Source organism: Aethalodelphis obliquidens, unplaced genomic scaffold (assembly GCF_003676395.1).
Source record: "Aethalodelphis obliquidens isolate GAN/ISIS:26980383/991018 unplaced genomic scaffold, ASM367639v1 scaffold31, whole genome shotgun sequence".
Classification (NCBI taxonomy): Eukaryota; Metazoa; Chordata; class Mammalia; order Artiodactyla; family Delphinidae; genus Aethalodelphis; species Aethalodelphis obliquidens.
The window spans coordinates 9,084,265-9,105,618 of record NW_020837975.1 but is presented as its reverse complement, the minus strand read 5'-3'; the positions used below and the strand labels follow the sequence as shown (position 1 = coordinate 9,105,618).

The 21,354-nt window shown below is 50.9% G+C and overlaps 1 protein-coding gene across 2 annotated transcripts; it reads right to left on the bottom strand.

Moving 5' to 3' along the window:
• Positions 1 to 1,118: 1,118 nt before the first annotated feature.
• Positions 1,119 to 12,055, bottom strand: PI16 (peptidase inhibitor 16). Of its 2 annotated transcripts, none has more exons than XM_027127097.1 (6): positions 11,111 to 12,055; positions 6,943 to 7,164; positions 5,020 to 5,129; positions 4,647 to 4,735; positions 3,341 to 4,018; positions 1,119 to 3,126 (listed from the first exon to the last, which is right to left on the bottom strand). In XM_027127097.1, the coding sequence occupies exons 1-6, from the start codon at positions 11,279 to 11,281 to the stop codon at positions 3,005 to 3,007; spliced, it is 1,392 nt and encodes a 463-aa protein (XP_026982898.1). In that variant the 5' UTR covers positions 11,282 to 12,055; the 3' UTR covers positions 1,119 to 3,004. The 2 variants fall into 2 exon arrangements, with proteins under 2 accessions (XP_026982898.1, XP_026982899.1); XM_027127098.1 differs by having other exon boundaries at positions 3,470 to 4,018.
• Positions 12,056 to 21,354: the final 9,299 nt, after the last annotated feature.

Below are 21,354 nucleotides of genomic sequence, written 5' to 3'. Positions count from 1 at the left end.
ATGCTACAGTAATCAAGATGGTGTGGCATTAGCATAAAGATAGATACATAAATCAATGGAATATGATTGGGAGTCCAGAAAGAAACATTCACACTTTAATTCACACAATTAACGTAAAAATTTAAAAACACAGGTATAAATCTTCCTGACCTTGGATTAGGCAATGGTTTCTTAGATGTAACACCAAAAGCACAAGCAGCAAAAGAAAAAAATAAGTCGGAAGTCCTCAAAATTAACAGCTTTTGGGTTTGAAGGATATCAAGAAAAATTGAAAAGACAACCCACAGAATGAGAGAAAATGTTTGCAAATCATATATCTGATAAGGGACTTATATCTAGAATATGTAAAGAATTCCTACAACTCAATAATAAAAAGACAAATACCCCAATTAAAAAATGGGCAAAAGACTTGAGTAGATATTTCTCCAAAGAAGATATACAGATGGCCACTAAGCACGTGGAGAGATGCTCAACATCATTAGCCATCAGGGAAATGAACGTCAAAACCACAGCAAGATACTACTTCACACTCACTAGAATGACTATAATCAAAAAAGACAGTAACAAGTGTTGGTAGTGTGGAGAAATTGAAACCCTTGTACATTGCTGGTGGGAATGTAAAATAGTGCAGCCACTTTGGAAAGTAGTCTGGCAGTTCCTGAAAAAGTTAAACATAGAGTTACTATATGATCAGAGTAGCCAAATGATACCACTCCTAGTATGTACCCAAGAGAAATGAAGACATTGCCATGCAAAAACTTTTACATGAATGTTTGTAGCAGCATTATTTATAATAGCCAAAATGTGGAAACAAGCCAAGTGCCCAACAATTGATAAATGGATAAATAAAATATATTCCATACAAAGGAATATTACTTGGTAGTAAAAAGGAATAAAGTACTATCTCATGTTACAACATGGATGAACCTGAAAATATGCTAAGTGAAAGAAGCCAGACACAAAAGGCCACATATTGTATGATTCTGTTTATATAAAATGTCAGAATGGGGCTTCCTTGGTGGCGCAGTGGTTGAGAGTCCACCTGCCGATGCAGGGGACGCGGGTTGGTGCCCCGGTCCGGGAAGATCCCACATGCCGCGGAGCGGCTGGGCCCGTGAGCCATGGCTGCTGAGCCTGCGCATCCGGAGCCTGTGCTCCGCAACGGGAGAGGCCACAACAGTGAGAGGCCCGCGTACCGCAAAAAAAAAAGTCAGAATAGACAAACCCATAGAGACAATAGATGAGTGATTGCTTAGGGCAAGGGCTGGGGGGCGTGGAGGGAAAATGGGAAGTGACTGCTGAGGGGTGTGGGGTTTCTCTTTGGGGTGATAAAAATGTTCCCAAATTGTGGTGATGGTTGCACAACCCTGTGAATATACTAAAAACCACTGAGTGGTACACTTTAAATGAGTGAATCTTAAGTTATATGAGTTATACCTTAATGGAGATACATTCTATCATCTCATACACACACACACAGCCTTCAGCCCTGGACTGATTTGTATGCTTCCTGTTTAGCTGCCCCTCCCCACCAGCCCCAGCTGGGTCCCAGGCTGCCCTCATCACCTACCATTGCTATCCCTACTCACACACTTGTGCTTTCCTGCTCCACAGCACTTCGGGACAATCCTGTGCTTCCCTGGAGGGTGTCTGGGACTCCAGAGCCCTTTCTCAGGACTCCTCTAAGCACCAAGGGTTGGAAAAACCATGCTGAGGTACATTTCAGACCTTGTGTCCTGGGTGGGTGTGGGCAGCAGGACCCCTGTGAAGAGGTCGTATGCCACTCCTTGATCCTGGGTCACGAACCCAGCTAGGCTTCACTAGTGACTCCCAGAGCTGGTAGAGTCAGCCCAGCACCCTTCGCCAACCCTTGGCCCTAGCCCCTTTCCGCCGGCTACCTGAAGATTTGGGGTCGGGGGTTAGGAAGGAAAGGAAAAGTGCCTCAAAGAACTAAATGGAATGTTTGGGGGAGAGGGCGTGTGAAGAAGGAACAGTTGCCATGAGTCAGTAGGGGAAGAGGTGAGCCTCTCAGGGCCCCCCGCCCAAGAGCCCTCCCTTGCCCCCTTTGTTGCTCACAAGCATGGCAACTGGTCCTCTTACACAGGCTTTTATTCAGGAGTCAGGGGCTGCCTCCCTTCCCTGGTCCCTGCCTGCCCCACCCATAGAACTCCTCTCAGATGGGGCTTGTCCTTCATCTGCCCCTCACGACACCCGCTGCCTGCTAAACAGGAAAGTTAGGGGACCGGATACTCAGGGAGAACCTTTACCTTGCCCAGGCAGACAACCTAAGGCCAGGCAGGCAGGGACCTCCCCAGAGTCCTCACTCACCGCCCCCCCCCAGACTGAGATGGGAGGAACAGAAGGGGTCCAGACACATGCAGTCAGTGGGCAGCAACCTGAGCTCGCAGTGGCCAGGCCCCATGCCCGCAAAGATGTCTGTGGATGAGGCACATGCCCTGCAGCCTTTCCCTTCCAGAGGGACTTCAGCCAAGAAACGTCTTGTTTGGCGGGCTGGGGACAGGGTGGGGGAGGTGGCAGGAGGACAGCTGACCTCTTCACCCTGGGAAGGCAGGAAGCACTCCTGGGAACAGCCTTAGACTCCAATGGCTCAAGGAAGAGGCCAGGGGACTGGAAGGGGCTGAGGGGTTCCTGGGAAGCCCTGCGATCTTCTGTCCCTGGAAGAGCAGGACTGTGGCCACAGGACAGCTGGAGAGTGGGCATAGGCCACAGGAACACTGCTCAGAACAATCTGCAGCTGGCTGAGGGGTGGACCTCCCCAAAGGCAGAGGCATCCTGGGGCAGTGCCAAGGATTGTCCCTGTCGAGGCCTCCTGAGGGCACAAGGCCTCTGGCCTGGAGTCTGGCTGGGGTGAAGGGGGCTGCTGGGCCACAGAGAGGAAGGAAGCTTCCAGGAAGCTGTGGTCCCTTATTGGAGAAAGACAATCCAGAGTGGGCATGAGGCTAGGGTCCCCCCCATGAGGCCTTGCCTTTGAGTGGTGACCCCTTCAGAAGATTCCAGCCAGCACCAGGGGAGGCAGTAGCAGCAGTCCCAGGAGGAGGCCCCAGCCGTGCCCAGGGCTCGAGTTCAACCCTGACTTGATGCCATGCTTTTCAGGGCCCTCTGCACCTGCAGGAAGGGAGAGGCTTTGCCTCAGCCTGGAGACAGCTCTGCCTGACCTCCCACCCACCCTACCAAGGCATGCACGTGGGGCCCAGCAGCCAGGGAGGAAGCTCCTACTCGGAGGTGCATGCCCCGCCGTGCCTATATCATCTACACTAGAGGCAGGGTGCTGACATTCTGGAGCCAGGAGGGAAGGCAGGACGGGCGCTACAGGCCTTACCTGGCAAGGAGGACTGCAGGGCCAGGGTACGCCCACCCATGGCATTAGCGGTGGCAGAGGCACTGGGGGAGTTGGACAGGGACTTGGAGGAGGTGTGTCCCTTGTGCTCCAGTGTGGCCTGCAGCTCACCTGGCTTGTCCTGCGCTGGAAAAACTGAGGCCAAGATCTCACTGGAATGAGGCGACTCGGCCTCAGCCTCGCCCTCCTCCTGGGTGTGGGGTAGCGGCTCCCATGTCCCCGTCAAGGACATCTTGGGCTGCAGAGAACTCTCTGGGCTCCCGGAGGGCATTCTTGTACTGCTGGCCTCTTTATCTGCTGATTTGGGGGTAGGATCATGGGTTGATTTGGGGAGGGTAGCCGGTCTCTCATCCAAAGAGAGTAGGCTGTGAGTTGCCAAAAAGGAAGGGACCTCAGTTGCTAAGGAAGGTGGAGCCTCTGTGGCCATGGAAGGGGAGTCTTCTGTTACTAAGGAAGATGGGGCCTTGGTTTCTACAGCAGGTAGAGCGTTTGTTGCCAGGGAGCCTGAGACCTCTGTTACCAAGAAGGATGGAGTTTCCGTTGCTAAGGAAGAAGTGATACCCTCTTTCCTAGAGCCTGAGGCTTCTGTTGCCAGGGAAGATGGGGCCTCAGTTACTAGGTAAGGCAAATCCTGAGCCTCTTCCGGGCCTCTGATGGGTTCTGATAAGAGAGACAAGGCCTGGCATTAGTGCTGCAAGCAGGGCCCCGCATCCCTCACCCCACCGCCATCAAGGTGAGGTGATCAAATGTCCTACAAAGACACACAAACACACATGCACACACCCTCTCCAGTGAGTATGTCCCTCATTGATAATACATGTTATTTCTTGTGACTGACAGTTGCCCCTCCATCCACCTCCTTGTCCAAGTCTTCCCCTCTCTACACACGCATTTCCACTTTTTCAGGGGATTTCTCCCGCTGGATTCCTGTTCCTAAAACACCCATCGCATTGCAGGCCTGGCCTTTGGAGTCCCTCTGACCACCCATCTGGCCACGCCCCCCCCCCCCCCCCCCCCCCCCCCCCTGCCCAGGAGCCCCCCACTCTCCTCTACCCTCTGCTTGGAGGGTAGTAAGCTGTTCACTTGGAATGCCAGGGCGCCAAAGTGGTGCGCAAGGAGGGCAAAGCAGGTAAAGCGGGCTTGGGAACCCGGATGGGGTGGGGCCGCTGAGGGTTCCTCCCCTGGCCCACGCACCACTCTGGAGTCTTGGAAGACACCAGACCATCCAGTAGGCGTCCCCTGCCTCACCTGCCTCCCCCCACCCCACCCCACCCCACCCCGGACTCACCACACAGGGAGTTTTCACAGTGGTAGCCCAAGGGACATTGGGAGCATGGAGTTCCCTCCTGGTAGGGCCTCTGCCCCTTCACGTTCCCCCTGCAGGAGGGGAGGAGGATGCTGGGGGGAGGGGTGTCCCTGCCAACCCCTGTCCCTATCCCTCATACACACACCTAGTCTGGAAGCGCTCCCTGGGTCTTACTTGCCCTACACTAACTTGCCGGGCCAGTAAGAGCAGACTCCCATGGGTGCCCTCGCAGCTCCTCCAAGGGTATAGGGTATGGACCCAAGATTGGCCCCCTTCCTCCTCCTTGACTGTGTCCAGCTCAGCCCTCCCCTTGGCTCTGCCCACCCCCTTCCCCCAGGGCTCCCTCCCCACTCACGGGGGCTCATAGTTGCAAACCAGCAAGTGGATATCGGTCTCCTCAACGCCCTGGAGCTTCTCACAGAAGTGGGCACCACAACCAATCCTCTCTGTCTTGGCCCAGACCACCTGAAGGAGGGAAAACCCAACAGTTTAGCCTGCGCAAGATGGCTCCTAGCTAGTGTCTCTCTACATCAGCCTTCTATGAGTGAGGAGAGGAGGAACCCTATATGTAAGATCCAAGTCCCTGAGGACACACAGCTTCAGGACAAAACTCTGAACAGGGGGCTTGGGGGGAAATTTGTCCCAAGCAGCCTACTCTCCTCTACCAACCACACACACTATTTCACTAGGACTCTCCCTCTGAAAACCTTCCCCTTTGATAGACCCTCATGAATTCTTCCTGTGGGCTCCTTCTAGAGGCCCTTGCATTTTAAACAAGGGATATACAAAGGAATGAATCTCAAATGGGAGAATCTTAAACATCAGCAACAAGCAAAGGCCAAGGAAGGGAACAGGAGGAGCCATTTTGGAAGTAAAACTTCCCCCCAAATCATAAGTAAGCAGGGACCTGCCCTGCCATTTCTAAGTGCGGGTCTCCTAACTGGTAGAAGGCGTTCTGTCTTAAGTATAAACTTTAAAAAGTCAAAACAAACTTTGTGCCCTGCCATTGGCTGAGACAAGCCAATATAGCCTCCCTTTGCTATTTCTAGGCCCAGTCTGCCCAGGAGTCACTCAAACTGAGGCCCGTTTTTTGTTGTGAGATCTGGCTCTTGCTGTTAATTCTGCACAACTCCCCAGGATTGGGGTCTTGCTGCTTGAATCAGCTGAGAATTCCCGAGGGACCACTGTCGAGCATCTCCCAGGCAGAAATGACCCCAGAATGCACAAGCACTCAGCCTTAGAGAACACAGGGGTAGAGATGGGGCAGCCCGACTCCTGCTGGGCACTGACAGCAATTCCTGCAGGAGGATGTATGTACGGGGAGTGTGAGAGGTGGCAGGGAAGAGAGAGAAGGGGGCAGGGAGGGCTGGGGCCTCACAACTTCCTGATCTGGGTGGGTGATGTTAGGATTTCCTTCTCTAAAGATCAGCACTAAAAATACCACCCAAAGAAACACTGGAAAATGGAATTGGTGGATATGGGTGGGAAGATGGTTGGTTCATTTCCTTTTTCTTTTTTTAAAATTTGTCGTGTTATTGTTTGAACAACAAATAAGCATTGGGAAGAAAAAAAAAGAATTCAATAACACTAATGTTAATTCCCCTACACACACCCCTATGCCCCTTGTCTGCAAACTCAAACTTACAAAATGCAGTAAAACCCTGACATAGCAAGAGGCAGGAAATGCTCTCGGAAGGCTCTCTGAAACGTTCACTTGGTGACAACTTACTCTCTTATTTCGTATGTAGTTTTTCAAGGCAGAAGAAAAATTGTGTATTTGCTTTATCAGTCCCTGGCAGATTGGAAGCAGCAACTTAGACACTCTGAGAAATGACAAGAGGGACAGTGAGAGAGAGAAGACCGAAGGCAGGGGGAAGCCCTTCACTGCTGGGGCAAACAGCCGTGTGTAACCTCGGCCAGAGGACGAGACTGCTTAGAGCTCGATCAGGATCGCCTGGCACAGTAACTACCTTCCAGGAAAAAGGCTCTGGGACACCTAATTCAGGTCTCTTCAGGACCAGGAGGCCGAGAGGGGCCGCCTAGGTTTTCAGAAGATTGTGGTTTTTAAAGAGACAACTGAAAATGGTTTAGACAGTCTGAGAAGCAGACTTCGTTGGGGGCCTGGGCAACACATGAATTCCTGTGGAGAGATGACTTTTATGAAGGATGCAAACGGGGCTTACGGACTCCCGGGCTCTGACTGGAGAGGTGGCCCCGCCCGGCCCTTCCCGGCCCCGCCCATTGCCCTGTGGCCCCGCCCGCCCGTCCAGCTTCGCACCTGCGTGTAGTGGCCGCACATCTGGCCTGTGGCGCAGGTGGCGGCGCTGAGGTTGTAGTGCTCGCGCTCGTGGTGCCACTCCTCCATGGCCAGCGGCACGTCCAGGCCCTCGTCCGTGATGGCGAACAGGTTCTCGCCGCGACGCCCGCGCTCCTTGTTGTGGCCCCACACGCACTGCTGCGCATAGGCCTTGGCGAAGGCGGCCAGCTCCTCGTCCCACCTCTGCGGGTCAGGTTGTGAGGGGGAGGTGAGGACGCCTCGGGCTCAGTGGAGGCGGGAAAGGAGGGTGGGAGAGGGAGGTAAGGATGCCCAAATTGGGTGAGGATCAGAAAAGAAGGGGGAGGGTGTTCTGGGGGGCCTCTGGAGGCCGAAGACCCTCCCCTCCTTGCAGGGTGACTCGTGGACATGATCTGGAACACAGCTGTGCTGATGGGGCGCTTCTGTGGGGAGGTGGGAGGGTACCATCCCAGGCCATGGGGTTAGGCAAACTCGGGACCATTCACCAGCTGTGTGGTTTTAGACAGATTGCCTAACTTTCTGAACTCTCATAGGACTTTGGGAAGAAAAAATGAGATGATGTTTTTGATAATGGGATTATTAATTAATACTAATATCATTCTATTTGCAAGGTGGGTGGTGATGCCCCTGCCAGGGCTGCCTGAACTGTTCTGAAGCACACACGATGTCCAGTGAGATGTTCCGGGGCTGGGTTGTTTATTCAGCCATTCCACTCCCTCTACCCACCCACCAGAAATCTTACTTGAGGGGCCAGCACCCCCTTTAACCTCCCACTCTCCCCTTGGGATAGCCCAGCTTTACCAGCTCTGGGCTTCCCTCCCAGTTGCTCTCTTGTCAACTGGACAACCCCTTTCCCCAAGAAAATTAAGTGTGTGTGTGTGACCCTCGCTGAGAGGCCTATTTTCAGAGCCTTGGTGGCCCAAAGAGCTGTCAGGTCCCAAAGGCAGTGTTCTCCAGGGAGGACCTCAGGTGAGATGGTGGGAGGGGGCATTTCAGGTTAGAGGGCCTCTGAGGTTCTGTGTCCCAGGCTGGAAGGATGGGCCCAGTGTGGGTGGGAAGACAGATTAACAAGGCATCTGACCAAGAGATTGAGGAAGGAGGCCTGGATCCCATTAAACTGTCCTTGGCCTCTCCTAGAAATGGATGGCCTGGCAGCAACTCTTGCTCCACCCTCTGGGGGCCTGCCAGCGGTGGGAGCCAGACAGCCCATAAAGTACCAAGAGCTTGGGTGACCCTGAGGGGAGGGGGCTGTGTGGCCACACCCACCCCCCCTCCCAGGGTTCTCAGGAGCAGCTGCCTGGGGTACGGATGGGAGCATTGGGCTGGGATAGTAAAATGCTGTAAACTCAGGTGAATCCCTTTCCCTCTGTGGGCATTTTTGTCCCAAGTCACTGGTCCCTGAGGCTCTCTCAAATTGGTAGTAGTGGAGGATAGGGAGCGGGAAAGGGGTAGGGTGCTGGGGACCAGGCTCAGGGTGTCTGGGATGACCTTCGGGGCTCCAGACTAGACTGTAAGCTCCTTCAGCATGTCTGGCCCAGTGCTGGCCCAGAGCAGGTGCTCAACAGACATTTCTCAGCTGTTGATGACTGAGACACAGCCCTGCTTAAAGCAGTCTCTCCTACAGAGCTCGGCTGTAATTTCCATCCTGACTGGATGCCTGGAGTCCCACCATTAGAGAGTCATTCCTGTGAGTCTTAAGGCTTCTCAGTTGTCCAGAGACCCCTGTGGAGGTTCAAGAGTCAAGGTACCCACCCTCACTGGCCACTTGGTCACCATCTGAAAGTAAGTCCATTCATTCATCCACTCATTCATTCAACAGTCCTGAGCACTATGCCAGCCCTGGGGTGACAGCAAGGACTAAGAAGCCCAAGTTCCCAGTGTCATAAACTGTTAACTGGGCCACCATGTGGTAACTGACAGATATGCGATGGGTAGTATAGGGGCACCAAAAGAGGGCCATTTAGTGCAACCTGAGGATGGAGAAGGAGACATTAAGCTAAGTGTTAAAAGATGAGGCATTGGCCAGGTGGAGAGGGGAAAGGCATCCTGAACAGAGGGCAAACATGAATAAAGGCATGGAGATGGGAAACGTTTTGGTGGGGGAAAGATAAGCTGCTCGGGTTACTCAAGGAGAAAGTGTGAAGGAGAGGAGGCTGGAGAGGTAGACAAGGCCAGACACATAGAGTGGGGCTTCTCAGGAGCTGGGGCTTTATCTGGAGGCAGCAGGGAGCCAATGCGAGCCATGGAAGGGTTTTGAAAAGGGTCAGGCCAGTGTGTTGGATCATTCATCCTGGTAGTAGAAGCCAGAGGCTGAGAAAGCGGGTAGAGGCTGTTCTAGAATTCCGTGGGAAAAGAAATGAAAGACTGAACCAGGGTTGTGTCAAAGAGGTGGCGGAGGGGTGGGGGGGAGATAGGATTCAAGAAAAATTGAACCTTCTGAGAGGTAAAAGTGGTGATGATTAGACTTGGAGGCTGAGGGAGAGAGAAGAATCTGTGATAACCCCCACCTGCTTCACCCTGGATCCATTCCCTCTTTTGTTATCAAACACTTATTGCGCACTTACTGTGTGCCAGGCCCTGTTCTAAATGCTTTACATATAGTCACTCATTTCATCCTTTCAACCACTCTACAAGGGAGTTATTATAATGTTATCATCCCTGATTTACAGTTGGGGCACAGAGAGGTTAAGTAACTTGGCTGAGGTCACATAGCTAATAAATAGCAAAGTCAAGATTTGATGATGACCCAGGCCATCTGACTCCAGAGTCTCTGTATTTACCACTGCTGAAGCTGAGCCTACGCCTTGCCCCAAATTTATCCTAGTGTCCCAGTCGAGCCTTATCTCCCCCTCCTCAGATCACTTCCTACCAGGCAGCAGCATATCCCATCAATATCTGAACTGCTTCCTAGAATGTTGCCCCACTCCTGAGGTCCATCTCTGTCTACAAAGCAGCTTGCAGCCTGTGTAGCCCCCAGCCTCAGCCAGCAAGACTCTAGGGCATCAGGGACCTACAGATGGGGAAACTGAGGCCCAACAATGTGTTCCAGGCCTCAACTGGGGAACTGTTGGCAGAGCTGGTAACAGAATCGGGAGCTCCTAGTTCGTTGTCTGCAATTCCTGGTTGCCAAGGCCGACAGGGCTGTGAAGGGCGGTGCTGTGTGCATCCGTGGAGCCCTTCCTAGATCTTTTTCATAGGTCATCCTGTCTGACCCTCAGGGCAGGGACTGCCCGTACCATGTGATCAGGAAACAGATGCCTTTGAAGGTAAAGGGTCCACCCAGAGTCACTTCAGCTGATTGGACAGAACTGTTAGAACTCTGGTCTTGGACGCCTGGTGCAACCTTGCTCTCAGGCAACAGCTAGGGGGTCCCTGGACACTGCCCCTCACCTAAGGGTGACTGGAGAATAAGGGCCAGTGTAGCCCTCAGGGAGGGCAGGAAGGGGGTGAATTTCTCACTTTATCTCTTTCATGTAAATATACTGTACTATACTAAAAATATATGTATGTGTACTTCTTTTAGATTTCATTTTCCCCCATTCAATATTATATCTGTGAGATTCTGTCCATGTTGATATTTATGTAGCTCTAATGATGACATCATTTTACAGATGGGAAACTGAGGGTCCTTACTAGGTTAAGGGACTCACCCCAAATCACAGGCCTTGTGAGTGGTCGAGACAGATTTTGATCTGTGTGATTCAGAGCCCTGTCTACTTCTGGTTCCTGTTCTCACTCCACCTCCTTAGTACATCCCTCCTACCCTGGGTGCTGGGACCCATCCTGCTGCCCTATTTTTTCTTCTCATCTCCTTGGAAGGTATCTGAAAGATCATTTCACCAAGGTGTTAGGAACTTCCTGTGTTCCCCCTCCCAGGGGCACATGCATTTTAGGAAGTGCTGGGAAGGGGTCATTGGATCAGGGAGCAGGGCTTTCAGGCCTGGCTCTACCAGCTATGGGACATACAAGCCCCTGAGGGACCAGCAAGTCTCTCTGAGCCTCAGTTTCCTCATCTGTATAATGAGGCTGCTTATGGGGGCCTGTGAATTCTACAATGTCAGGGACTCTGTTCCTGCCGGACAGATGAATCCCCGAGATAGCTTCCACTCATGCCGTGAAAGGGGTTGGTGGGGGCCCTGGCCACACTTACCATTTGTAGCATGTTGGCGGCCGGTGGGGACACCTGGGATCGGTAGAGATTGTGCAGCTCCACCATCACGTGTTTTTCATCATCACTGAGGGCTCCGGCAGGGCCCATGGCAGCCCCCAGCAGTAGCAGCGGCAGCAGCAGACGGGCCAGGAGGCTGCGGAAGTTGTGCATGTTGGCCAGTCCTCTCTGCCTCTCCCGTTCAGGGGTCTGGCAGCTGGAGTTAAAGTCCTTCCCACACAAGCACCACCCTGGCTGGGGCGGGCGGGAGGGGCTGTGTCTGGTGGCCTGGCCCAGTTCAAACAATGTCTCGGGGAGGGCTGGGTGCTTGGGTCCCGACCAGAGTTGCGTCCACTCCCAGCATTTATCTCCCCTCAGAGTCCTTGGCTAAAGCCTCCTTTCGCTTGGTAACAGGGGCTCAGGCCAAGAGCTGTGTGAGTTCCGCAGTCCCTCCTGAGTTGTGGACAGGTCTCCAGGGGCAAAATCACAGTAACCTCTGCAACGACGGCTTGCACCCCAGGTCACACCCACTGGGTGCTGAGGACAGGTAACAAGAAGGGAGTCACATGGATCCTACCCCCAGAGGACTGGGCAAGGTGAGGAAGCAACAGGCGGCGTGTGGCAGAATGGAGGAAGACAAGATGTATTTGGCAAAGGTTGGGCCAACCTAAGTCTGAATCCTGGTTCTGTTCCTTTTCTAGCTGTGTTTTTGGCAGTTTTCTCAACTGAACCCGTGACAGTAATAGTACCTACCTAACGGAACTGGAAGGAGGATTAAATGAGATCAAATGTATAAAAAGCACCCAGTACAGTAACTGGCACATAGTAGGCTCTCAGTAACAGTAGACAACCACCCAGCCTTGGAATAGGCTTTTCACTATGGATACAATTGTGGCTTGCATGTGCTTGAGGTGCTCATTTGGAAGTGGGATGCTGGGACCCTTCCTGCTCTGAATATGTAGAAAATAGAATGTGTCTGTTTTTGACATCAAGAGAGAGCAGAAAAGCAGAGTGGTGAGTGAGTTGATATAGCAGGAGCTCTGAGGTGGGTGTATTGGAAGGGAAATAGGCCCAGTGGCCAAGCACTTGCATTGTAATGACCATGCAAGGGCAGGGACCAAGGTCTTGGCCTTGGTCCTTGCCCTTGCATGAGGTAGGAAGTGGGAACCAGTACTCTGGAGTTTAGCTGGGATCCTTGAAGCCTGCACTTTCAGTGAACTATACACATAAAACTGGTTAAGATAGCCCAATGAGCAGCATTTATTCACCCATTCATTCATCTGTTCATTCAACAAAGATTTACAGAGCTTCTCCATTGTGCCAGGCGCTGAGCTGGGTGAATAAGACAGAACTGGTCCCCACCATCACGAAGCAGGGAAACTGCCAGGAAATGTGTAGAGCATTGTGGTTAAGTGCATGGGGCTTATCATCTGGGTGGCCTTGGGCAAGCTATTTCCCTGCTTGCTGGCCTCAGTTTCTGTAAATTGGGCTTAAAACAGAACCTACCTCATAGGATGGTCATGAGCGTTAAATGAGTTAGTATACTGATAGGGCTTGGGATAATGCCTGGCACATACTAAGTGCTCATTGAGTTAGCCAGTATGAATGTATTCATTATTATTATTATTATTATTACAGGTGGGAGAAATTACAGGGCCTCAAGTTGTAGTAGAGAAAAAAATACAGCAGCCTGGCCTGGCTTTTCCTCTGGGGAGGAACCCCCTTGGCCTGGCGGATCTCACAGCTGGACGGGGAGGACAGGCACCCTTGGAGGGCAGAGGATGCAGACTGAGGAGGTGGAGAAGGAGCCTGGTTTGCCTGAGAGGGGAGGGTGAGATGGAACAAGACTGGGAGGCCGACCAGAGCTGGCCCGAGTGTTTGCGGACCGCTGCACGCAGCCAGAGGGCCCTACTCTGTACATGCACATGCCCACACAGTGCTCAGAGTCCTTGCTGTGTGGGTGACCTCATTTACTCCTCATATGACAGCTCTGAGGTGGGTCTCATAATCACCACACACGAGGAAACTGATGCTCAGAGAGGTGAAGTGATTTCCTCAATGTTGGGGGCTGGGGAGGGGTGCACCAGAGCCTGGGACCTGCCACTGGGGAGAGAGGGAGGTTGAGGGCAAGCAGACTGGGGAGAGAGAGGAATGGAGGACAGGAGGTGAAGTTAGGGGAGGAGGAGAGGGAGGGGTGGTGACAGATTTAAGCATATGCAGGATTGGCTGTGGTTTACATCAACTGTGTTTTTCTCTTTAACCAGAACTCGGGGGAAATTTATTTTGTGTTACTATCTATACATGCCTTAAATTGTTTCTTTTTTTTTGGCTGCACCGGGCGGCTTGCAGGATCTTAGTTCCGTGACCAGGGATTGAACCTGGGCCCCCACAGTGAAAGGGGAGTCCTAACCACTGGACTGCCAGAGAATTCCTTAAATTGTTTCATTTTGAATAGCAATATAATTCCACAACAAAAAATTAAGCCAAAGAGGGGAAAAAAAAATTCCACCTCTAGTATTTGCTTCTCGTCTTTGAGCAGGTGCTACTCACAGTGTGGTCAACAGCCCAGTGCCATTCTGCCAGAGGTTCACTACTGCTTCTCAGCACAACAGGTGCAGAAAAGAAGAGTGGGCATTGAGGAACTCTTACGGCAATTTGACATAGTTGTTTTGTGTCTGCTGAACATCTTATTCAAAAATTGAGGCTTGCATCTTTTTTAAAACATTAATTAATTAATTAATTATTGGCTGTGTTGGGTCTTCATTGCTGCGTGCAGTCTTTCTCTAGTTGTGGTGAGCGGGGGCTACTCTTTCTCGCGGTGCGTGGGCTTCTCGTTGCGGTGGCTTCTTTTGTTGCAGGGCAGGGGCTCTAGGCGCGTAGACCTCAGTAGTTGCGGCACGCAGGCTCAGGAGTTGTGGCTTGCGGGCCCTAGAGCGTGGGCTCAGTAGTTGTGGCGCACGGGCTTAGTTGCTCTGTGGCATGTGGGATCTTCCCGGACCAGGGCTCGAACCCGTGTCTCCTGCACTGGCAGGCGGATTCTTAACCACTGTGCCACCAGGGAAGTCCCCAGCTTGCATCTTGTATATCTAGTTTTCATTTTGCTTTTCTAATAATAATAATAATTTTTTAATGTTTTATGTTGTTGTTTTAAGCTGCCCAGTTTGTGGTAGTTTGTTATGCAGCCCTAGGAAACGGATGTGGTCATTTTAATCGGTGTGCAGTGAGATCTCATTGTGGTTTTACTCTGCATATCCTAGTGGATAATGATAGTGAACATCTTTTCATGTGCTTATTTGCCATCCTCTTTGGTGAAGTGTCTGTTCATGTCTTTTGTTCATTTCGAATTGGATTGTTTTGTGTGTTTTTTGACTGTTTAGTTTCTCAAGTTTTAAAAAAAGTATAATTTTAGGGCTTCCCTGGTGGCGCAGTGGTTGGGAGTCCACCTGCCGATGCAGGGGACCCGGGTTCGTGCCCCGATCCTGGAAGATCCCACATGCCGCGGAGCAGCTAGGCCCGTGAGCCATGGCTGCTGAGCCTGCGCGTCCGGAGCCTGTGCTCCGCAACAGGAGAGACCACAACAGTGAGAGGCCCGCGTACTGCAAAAAAAAAAAAAAGTACAATTTTAGATGCTCGTCCTTTGACGCATACATGTTTGTCGTTTATTTTTATGGTATTTTACAAAACTGTTGGTTTGTAATGGACTGGAAATTTTAAAACACAAACTCATCCTTTACCACTGACAATTTGAGAAGCACAGTCCTAGTATGTTTCCTTTTTCTTTCCTTAATGAAGGAATAGCACATGTACAATGTTGGGTTGTGACTTTTTTTTTCTAGGTAGTTATAATTTCTCCAACTTGCTCATATCTTTCTAACTACCACTTTGCAATGTTCGCAGAATATTCCACAGCGTAGCTGTGGTGTAACTTATCCCGTTCTCAAAGTTAGACATCAGGTGAGTCGTTTGCCTTTGGGCGCAAGGCTTTTTCTTATACTGTGGATATTATTTTCTTAGTTCCTATTCTCACCATTGTAGCTCAGCTTGCTCTTTGATTAGAATTTACACGTCAGGCTCAGGTCAGATTGCTGGATGCCACATTCCGTGTTCTCGTGGAAACGAAAGGTCACCGGCACTGAATCCAAACCCTGGAAGCCTGGCTTTTGCAGTCCCAGCCACTTGATGGTACACAATTCACTGTATAGTGAATTATCTTTGTGTTTCTGGGTCAGGGAAGGAGAGGGAGTAGCGGAGATGGGAAATGGGGCAAAGAGAAAGGAGCAGAGGAGGGAGTCACACAGAGGTTCAGAGAAAGGCTGGGGAGGGAGAGACAGACTGAAGGGCAGGGAGGCAGGGTGAGTGCCAGAGGAAGGGAGAGGAAAAGGGGGTCAAGAGAGTTCAGAGGTGAAAACAGGTCAGACACATCCACATTCTAAGCATGACTGTCATACATTAGCTGGGCAAATCATTTACCCCCTCAACCCTCACTTTGTTCATATGTAAAATGGGATAATACCACCTTCCTCAGAGACTTGCAGGGATGATTCAATAAAATTAATGTCAAATACGTAGCACTTGATAAATGGTAGCTGTTTTGAATCAGTGGAAAGAGGCAGGAGGTCCCCAGGTGCCTCAACAGGGGCAGAATGGGATCTGCTAACTAATTTCCTGGTCTAGGGTTTCTTGCTTTGGGAATAGGGACTAGGGGCTCTGAGGAGAGAGCATCCCCACCACAGTGGGGGCCACAACAAATGGCTCCAAAGAGGAGAGCCTAGCTGATCCAGCCAGCCCCGAATCATGACCAGGTCCCGGCGCCCAGCCCACTGGGGTCGGAGTCTCCCTCTCTCCCCTGAAATACCAAGCTCAGCTAAGGCCCAAAGCCTGCATCCCGGAGACTCTTGGCCTCAGCAGGGCTGGGCGCCTGGCCCAGACCTCCCCTGGGCCACTGGCTTCCTGGTGCAAATTCCTGACAGAGCACAGCTGTCCCAGGCCTTGCTGGGACACTAATGGGACATGAATGGCCCTCTGTAGGAGTGTGGGCCGGCTTGGTTTTGGAGCTGGGGTGAAGGAGCCTGTGGTCAGAATTGTGGGAGCTAAGTCTGGGCCAGCAGGAGGGCCACCTGGAGGTGTGTGTGTGACCAGCAGGGGGCCAGCCTCTACAGGTGTTTGTGCCTGCCCCCGTCACAGCTGTCTGGAGGCCAGGTAACCAGGGCGACGAGGACCAGAGAAGAGTGTCTATGACGATGGAGGATGGTGATGGCAACAAGGGAGTGGCTGAATGGTACACGTGGGACGGTGTGGATACCAGAATGAGGAAGGTCAGATATCCCCACAGGCAGCACCACCCCCTTCCTCCTGCCATTTTCCAGGCAAAAAATTCAAGCCATTTTTGTCTCCTGCCTGGCCTGTACGCAGTCTTCATCACATTGTCCTTCAGGTCCATTCCAATCTTCTTTTTTCTTTTTTTTTTGGCTGCATTGGGTCTTTGTTGCTGCACTCGGGCTTTCTCTAGTTGTGGCAAGCAGTGGCTACTCTTCGTTGCGGTGTGTGGGCTTCTCATTGCGGTGGCTTCTTTTATTTCGGAGCATGGGCTCTTAGGCACGCGAGCTTCAGTAGTTGCAGCACGCGGGCTCTAGAGCACAGGCTCAGTAGTTGTGGCGCACGGGCTTAGTTGGTCCATGGCATGTGGGTTCTTCCAGGACCAGGGATCGAACCCATGTCCCCTCCATTGGCAGGCGGATTCTTAACCACTGTGCCACCAGGAAAGTCCCAGTCCATCTTCTTTAAAAATGTATTTATTATGAAATGCTTAAGGCATAGGAAAGTATAGATGATAATATAATGAGCACTCATCTAGCCACCACCTGGCTTCGGAGATAAAACATGGAAGCCCCTAGTGTCCCTTCTCTGATCCTAACACTCACCTTCCCAGGCATACCACTGTCTGAATTTGTTCGACATTTGCATGATCTCCATTGTACTTTTACTATACATTCCTTATCCAGGCACAATATGTAATATTGTTTTGTATGTTTTAAAAGGTCAGCGCTGTCCAAAGGAACTCTCTGTGATGGTGGAAATGTTATCTGCATCATCCAGTATGGTAGCCACTAATTGCATGTGGTTATCAAGCACTTGAAATGTGGCTAGTGGGGCTAAGGAACTGCATTTTTATTTTAATTAATTTAAGCTTAAATAGCCACATGTAGCTTGTGGCTACTTGTGGCTACTTGGACAGCATGGGTTAGATCCTTCTAAAACTTGTTTTTCCCTTCTTTCCCTCTTCCCTCTTTCCTTCCTAAGATTTCTTGACATCGAGGCATGTAGAGCTACTGGATCATTTTCCCTGCTGTACAGTATTCTACTGTATGAATACACAGCCATCTACCTATCTGTTTTCCTACTGATAGACATTTGGGTTGTTTCCTTTTTGTTTTGTTTTGTTTTCAATAATACAAACGATGCTGCAGCAGTGCTTTTTGTACATATCCCTGCCGGTCTTTCCCAACTTTATTTCTAGTGCCTGCTGTGGCAAACAGTCCCATGACCCTGATGTGGGTTATTCCACAGCCTCCTAGCTAACTGCCTGGGCCCCGGTCTCTGCCCCCCCCATTCCCATTCCTCTCCTGGCACCTGTCAGCAGCCCAGCCAGGCTGATGATACTCAAACACCACTTTCATCCTGTGTCATTCCTTCTGAGGAACTCAATGGCTCCCACTGCATGGCATCTGATCTCACAACCTGGCCCTACCCTAGGACTCGCTGTGTTTGCCAGCCTCCTTCTGGTCCTCTGCACACATCATGCTCTCCCTACCTCTGTGCCTTCATTTTCCATGCAAAGCACCCATTCTGGAATATCTATTTTCCTGCCCCTCGTCCACATACCTAAGTCCTTTAACATATTTGAGGGTCCAGCTCAGGCCTCACGTTCTCTGGGGTAGTTTTCATCCTGCAGCATTCATTCAGGAAACGCTCGTGAAGAGCAGTGTCCTCATGGAGCTCACAGCCTGGCATTCACCAGCGACTCCAGTCCACCCCTGCCCCCCACCCCCTGCTCCCAGCTTTCTGCACTCCCCTGGCAGCTTAGCATGGATGAAGCTTTGGAATCCAGGGAGGTGTGGGTAAGGCCAGTTATGCCAACCACCTGGGGGGCATTGTCTCCCCAGTCAGATGGGCACCACCAGCCTCTGCCTCCAAGGCTCTCCCTTTTCTGGGCTTCCACTGGTGGCCACTCTCTCCATTTTCTGATGGGCACAATCTTTACATTAATGTTTCTCTGTGTTATATCTCCATTCTGATTTCAGTCAAGTCTGGAAACCATTCCTTCAGGTGGCTTTGCATCTAATTCATCTTGTATTGATACGGTTTAATTCTCAGAGAGCATCTTACTTCTCAGTATTTAGTTCTTAAAGTGCACTTTACACTTGATCCCCATGTCTCCACAACAAGATTTTTAAACCTCAAGGGGCTGGGACCACGTTCTTTTCTGTAACCCCAAGGATATCTAGACTAAAACATAACACGTACAGCCAGCCCTTGGTGCTCTGCACAGCTCGACTCAGGATGCCTGGAGACTGGCAGAGGACAGACCTGCAGGCACTGGGGGTCGGGCAGGAGTTGGGGAGCCTGAGGGCCAAGAAGTATCTTCTGGGCCAAGACAGTTCTCTCCGAAGCCTCGTAAGTATGCTGTTGGCTGCACATCTGTGTAGAGTTTTGTCCTCAGCCAGGAAGGGATCTGTGTGGGTGGAAGGAGAATGTGGCTGCCTCTGTCCACATGATCCGCCTTAGGGAACCAGAGGGCAGGAGAGCAGCATGGGGCCTCTGACAGAACATTGAAGGACCCAGCCTCTCGAAGGAGCTGGCGATGAATTCAGCTGAAAAGAACGAGCTTTGTCCTTGTTCCACAAACCCGGGCCAGACAGGGTGAAGGAAAGCATTAAATGCTGGGAGCCAGCAAAGAGGATGAAGGCTGAGCTTGGTGGGAAGCTGGGAGGTGATATCTTCAGGTGATTTTTACCGAAGGTTCAGGATGGAACTGGGCTAAGGGGAGCCAAGGAGAGGACTATGCAGGGTACCGGGGAGCAGAAAGACAGTATTTCCATCAACCTAAGAGGATTGGTGGTCGGGAGCACTGGGTGGGTTCTTCCACTCTTGATTCAGCCACCAATCACGGGCCTCAGCTTTACCTATTCATAAAAAGGGAGGGGGTGATTAGAGAACCTTTGGGGTCTGGTCTAGCTCTGCCTGTGATTTCAGGGATGGCTCTTGAGGCTGGAGGAGGGCTGTCCACAGTGGAGGGCAGAAGCTAACTGTGAGAGAGGACACAGGCTGAGGATGAGAGGAAAGTGGGAGAACACACCGAGTCCCTGATCTGTGCAGGGACAGAGCTGGGCCCTTCACATACCTGGTCTCAGGTATCTTTATACTGATGTTCCGAAGACAGGATTAGCTGCATTGATTTAGGGATGAGGAAACCAAAACCAGAGAGGTCAGTGGAAATCCCGAAGGTCAGTGTCCCAGCAAGCCAGAAGTGGGATTCCTACTGAGGCCTTTGGCTCCTGAGTCCCTGGCCCTTCCACCTCAGGGGGAGGCTCCCGAGGGGCAAGGAGGCCCTGTGTGTGGGTATGTGCCTGAGTGGATGAAAAGGAAGGGACTATGGAGTTGGCTTTTACACTAATGCTGTAGTTTCTTAGATTTACAAGGTTTTCATTAACTTAGTTTTCAGTACTTTCACTTTGTGGGGATGGAAAATAAGGATTTTTTTTTTTTTTTTAAACAAGAAGATGGAATATGGTAGGAAGTTGAGAAAATATGAGTTCCTGATCAGGACAGAGTGAAGACAGAGAAAGTCGACTCGAGGTCAGGAAGACAGGGAGAGAGAGTCTCAGCTGTCTACCTGGTGAGGAGGATCCTCAGGTAAGAAAGTGCAAAGATGGGGCTTTTGTGGCAAGTGCTAAATGGGTTGCATAAGTCAATACTTCGTTAATATGGTAAAACGTTAGCATTTGTAAAATCTTAGTGGTGGGTACAGACGCTGTTAGAATTGAGAATGTACCCAGATTATACAGAAACAAACAAAAGGTTTGGCCAGAGCTGCCATGTTAAGCATGAGACATTGAAAAGAAATGGCAGGGTAGCTACAGAAATATATGAAAGAAAGGAACATGTATGTGATCGATGAAAACCAAGTCTAGAAAAAAATGTAACCCAAGGAACAGAAAAAAATTTTCCTACAGCATTTTGAACTACAGAAAAATTTAACGGGACTTCCCTGGTGGCGCAGTGGTTGAGAATCCGCCTGCCAATGCAGGAGACATGGGTTCAATCCCTGGGCTGGCAAGATCCCACATGCCAAGGAGCAACTAAGCCCGTGCGCCACAACTACTGAGCCTGTACTCTAGAGCCCGCGAGCCACAACTACTGAGCCCACAAGCCGCAACTACTGAAGCCCTTGCACTCTAGGGCCCACGTGTCGCAACTACTTAGCCCATGTGCTGCAACTACTGAAGCCCACGCGCCTACAGCCTGTGCTCCACAACAAGAGAAGCCACTGCAATGAGAAGCCCTCGCACCACAATGAAGAGTAGCCGCTGCTCACCACAACGAAGAGTAGCCACAGCTTGCCACAACTAGAGAAAGCCCGTGCACAGCAATGAAGACCCAACGCAATCAAAAATAATAAAATAAAATTAAAAAAAATTAACAACAACATGAATTCAAGAAGTAAGCAAAGGTGAAATGACAGAACGAGATAAAAAGGGAACAAACTGATGGCACTTTTATAAAACTAACATATCAGAAGTAACAAGAAACTGAGTAGATATGGCTGAAAAATAAACTGATATGGAGGGAAGACTTAAGATAATCATGGTAAATGAGAAAAAAGGTAAGTTTTTTTTTATGGTATTCATAATAAGACTACATTAAAGCCTTTTATTGTATTCCCTAGACCACCAGGTACAACACCCAACACATGGTATTTTAAAAATTATTGTTACGGCTTCCCTGGTGGCACAGTGGTTAAGAGTCCGCCTGCCGATGCAGGGGACACGGGTTCGTGCCCCAGTCCGGGAAGATCCCACATGCCGCGGAGCGGCTAGGCCCGTGAGCCATGGCCACTGAGCCGGTGCGTCCGGAGCCTGTGCTCCACAATGGGAGAGGCCACAACAGTGAGAGGCGCGTGTACCGCAAAAAAAAAGAAAAAAAAATTATTGTTAAACTGTATCAAGTAAATGTAATTGTATATGCTA

Bases quoted from the DNA above. Each gene is read 5' to 3' on its own strand.
- PI16 (XM_027127097.1), bottom strand. From the start codon at position 11,281: ATGCACAACTTCCGCAGCCTCCTGGCCCGTCTGCTGCTGCCGCTGCTA. The intron at 5,130-6,942 runs GTGCGAAGCTGG...TCCCTCCTTCAG, and splicing joins TGTGCGGCCACTACACGCAG to GTGGTCTGGGCCAAGACAGA. The intron at 4,019-4,646 runs GTGAGTCCGGGG...CTCTCTTATCAG, and splicing joins CTGTGAAAACTCCCTGTGTG to AACCCATCAGAGGCCCGGAA.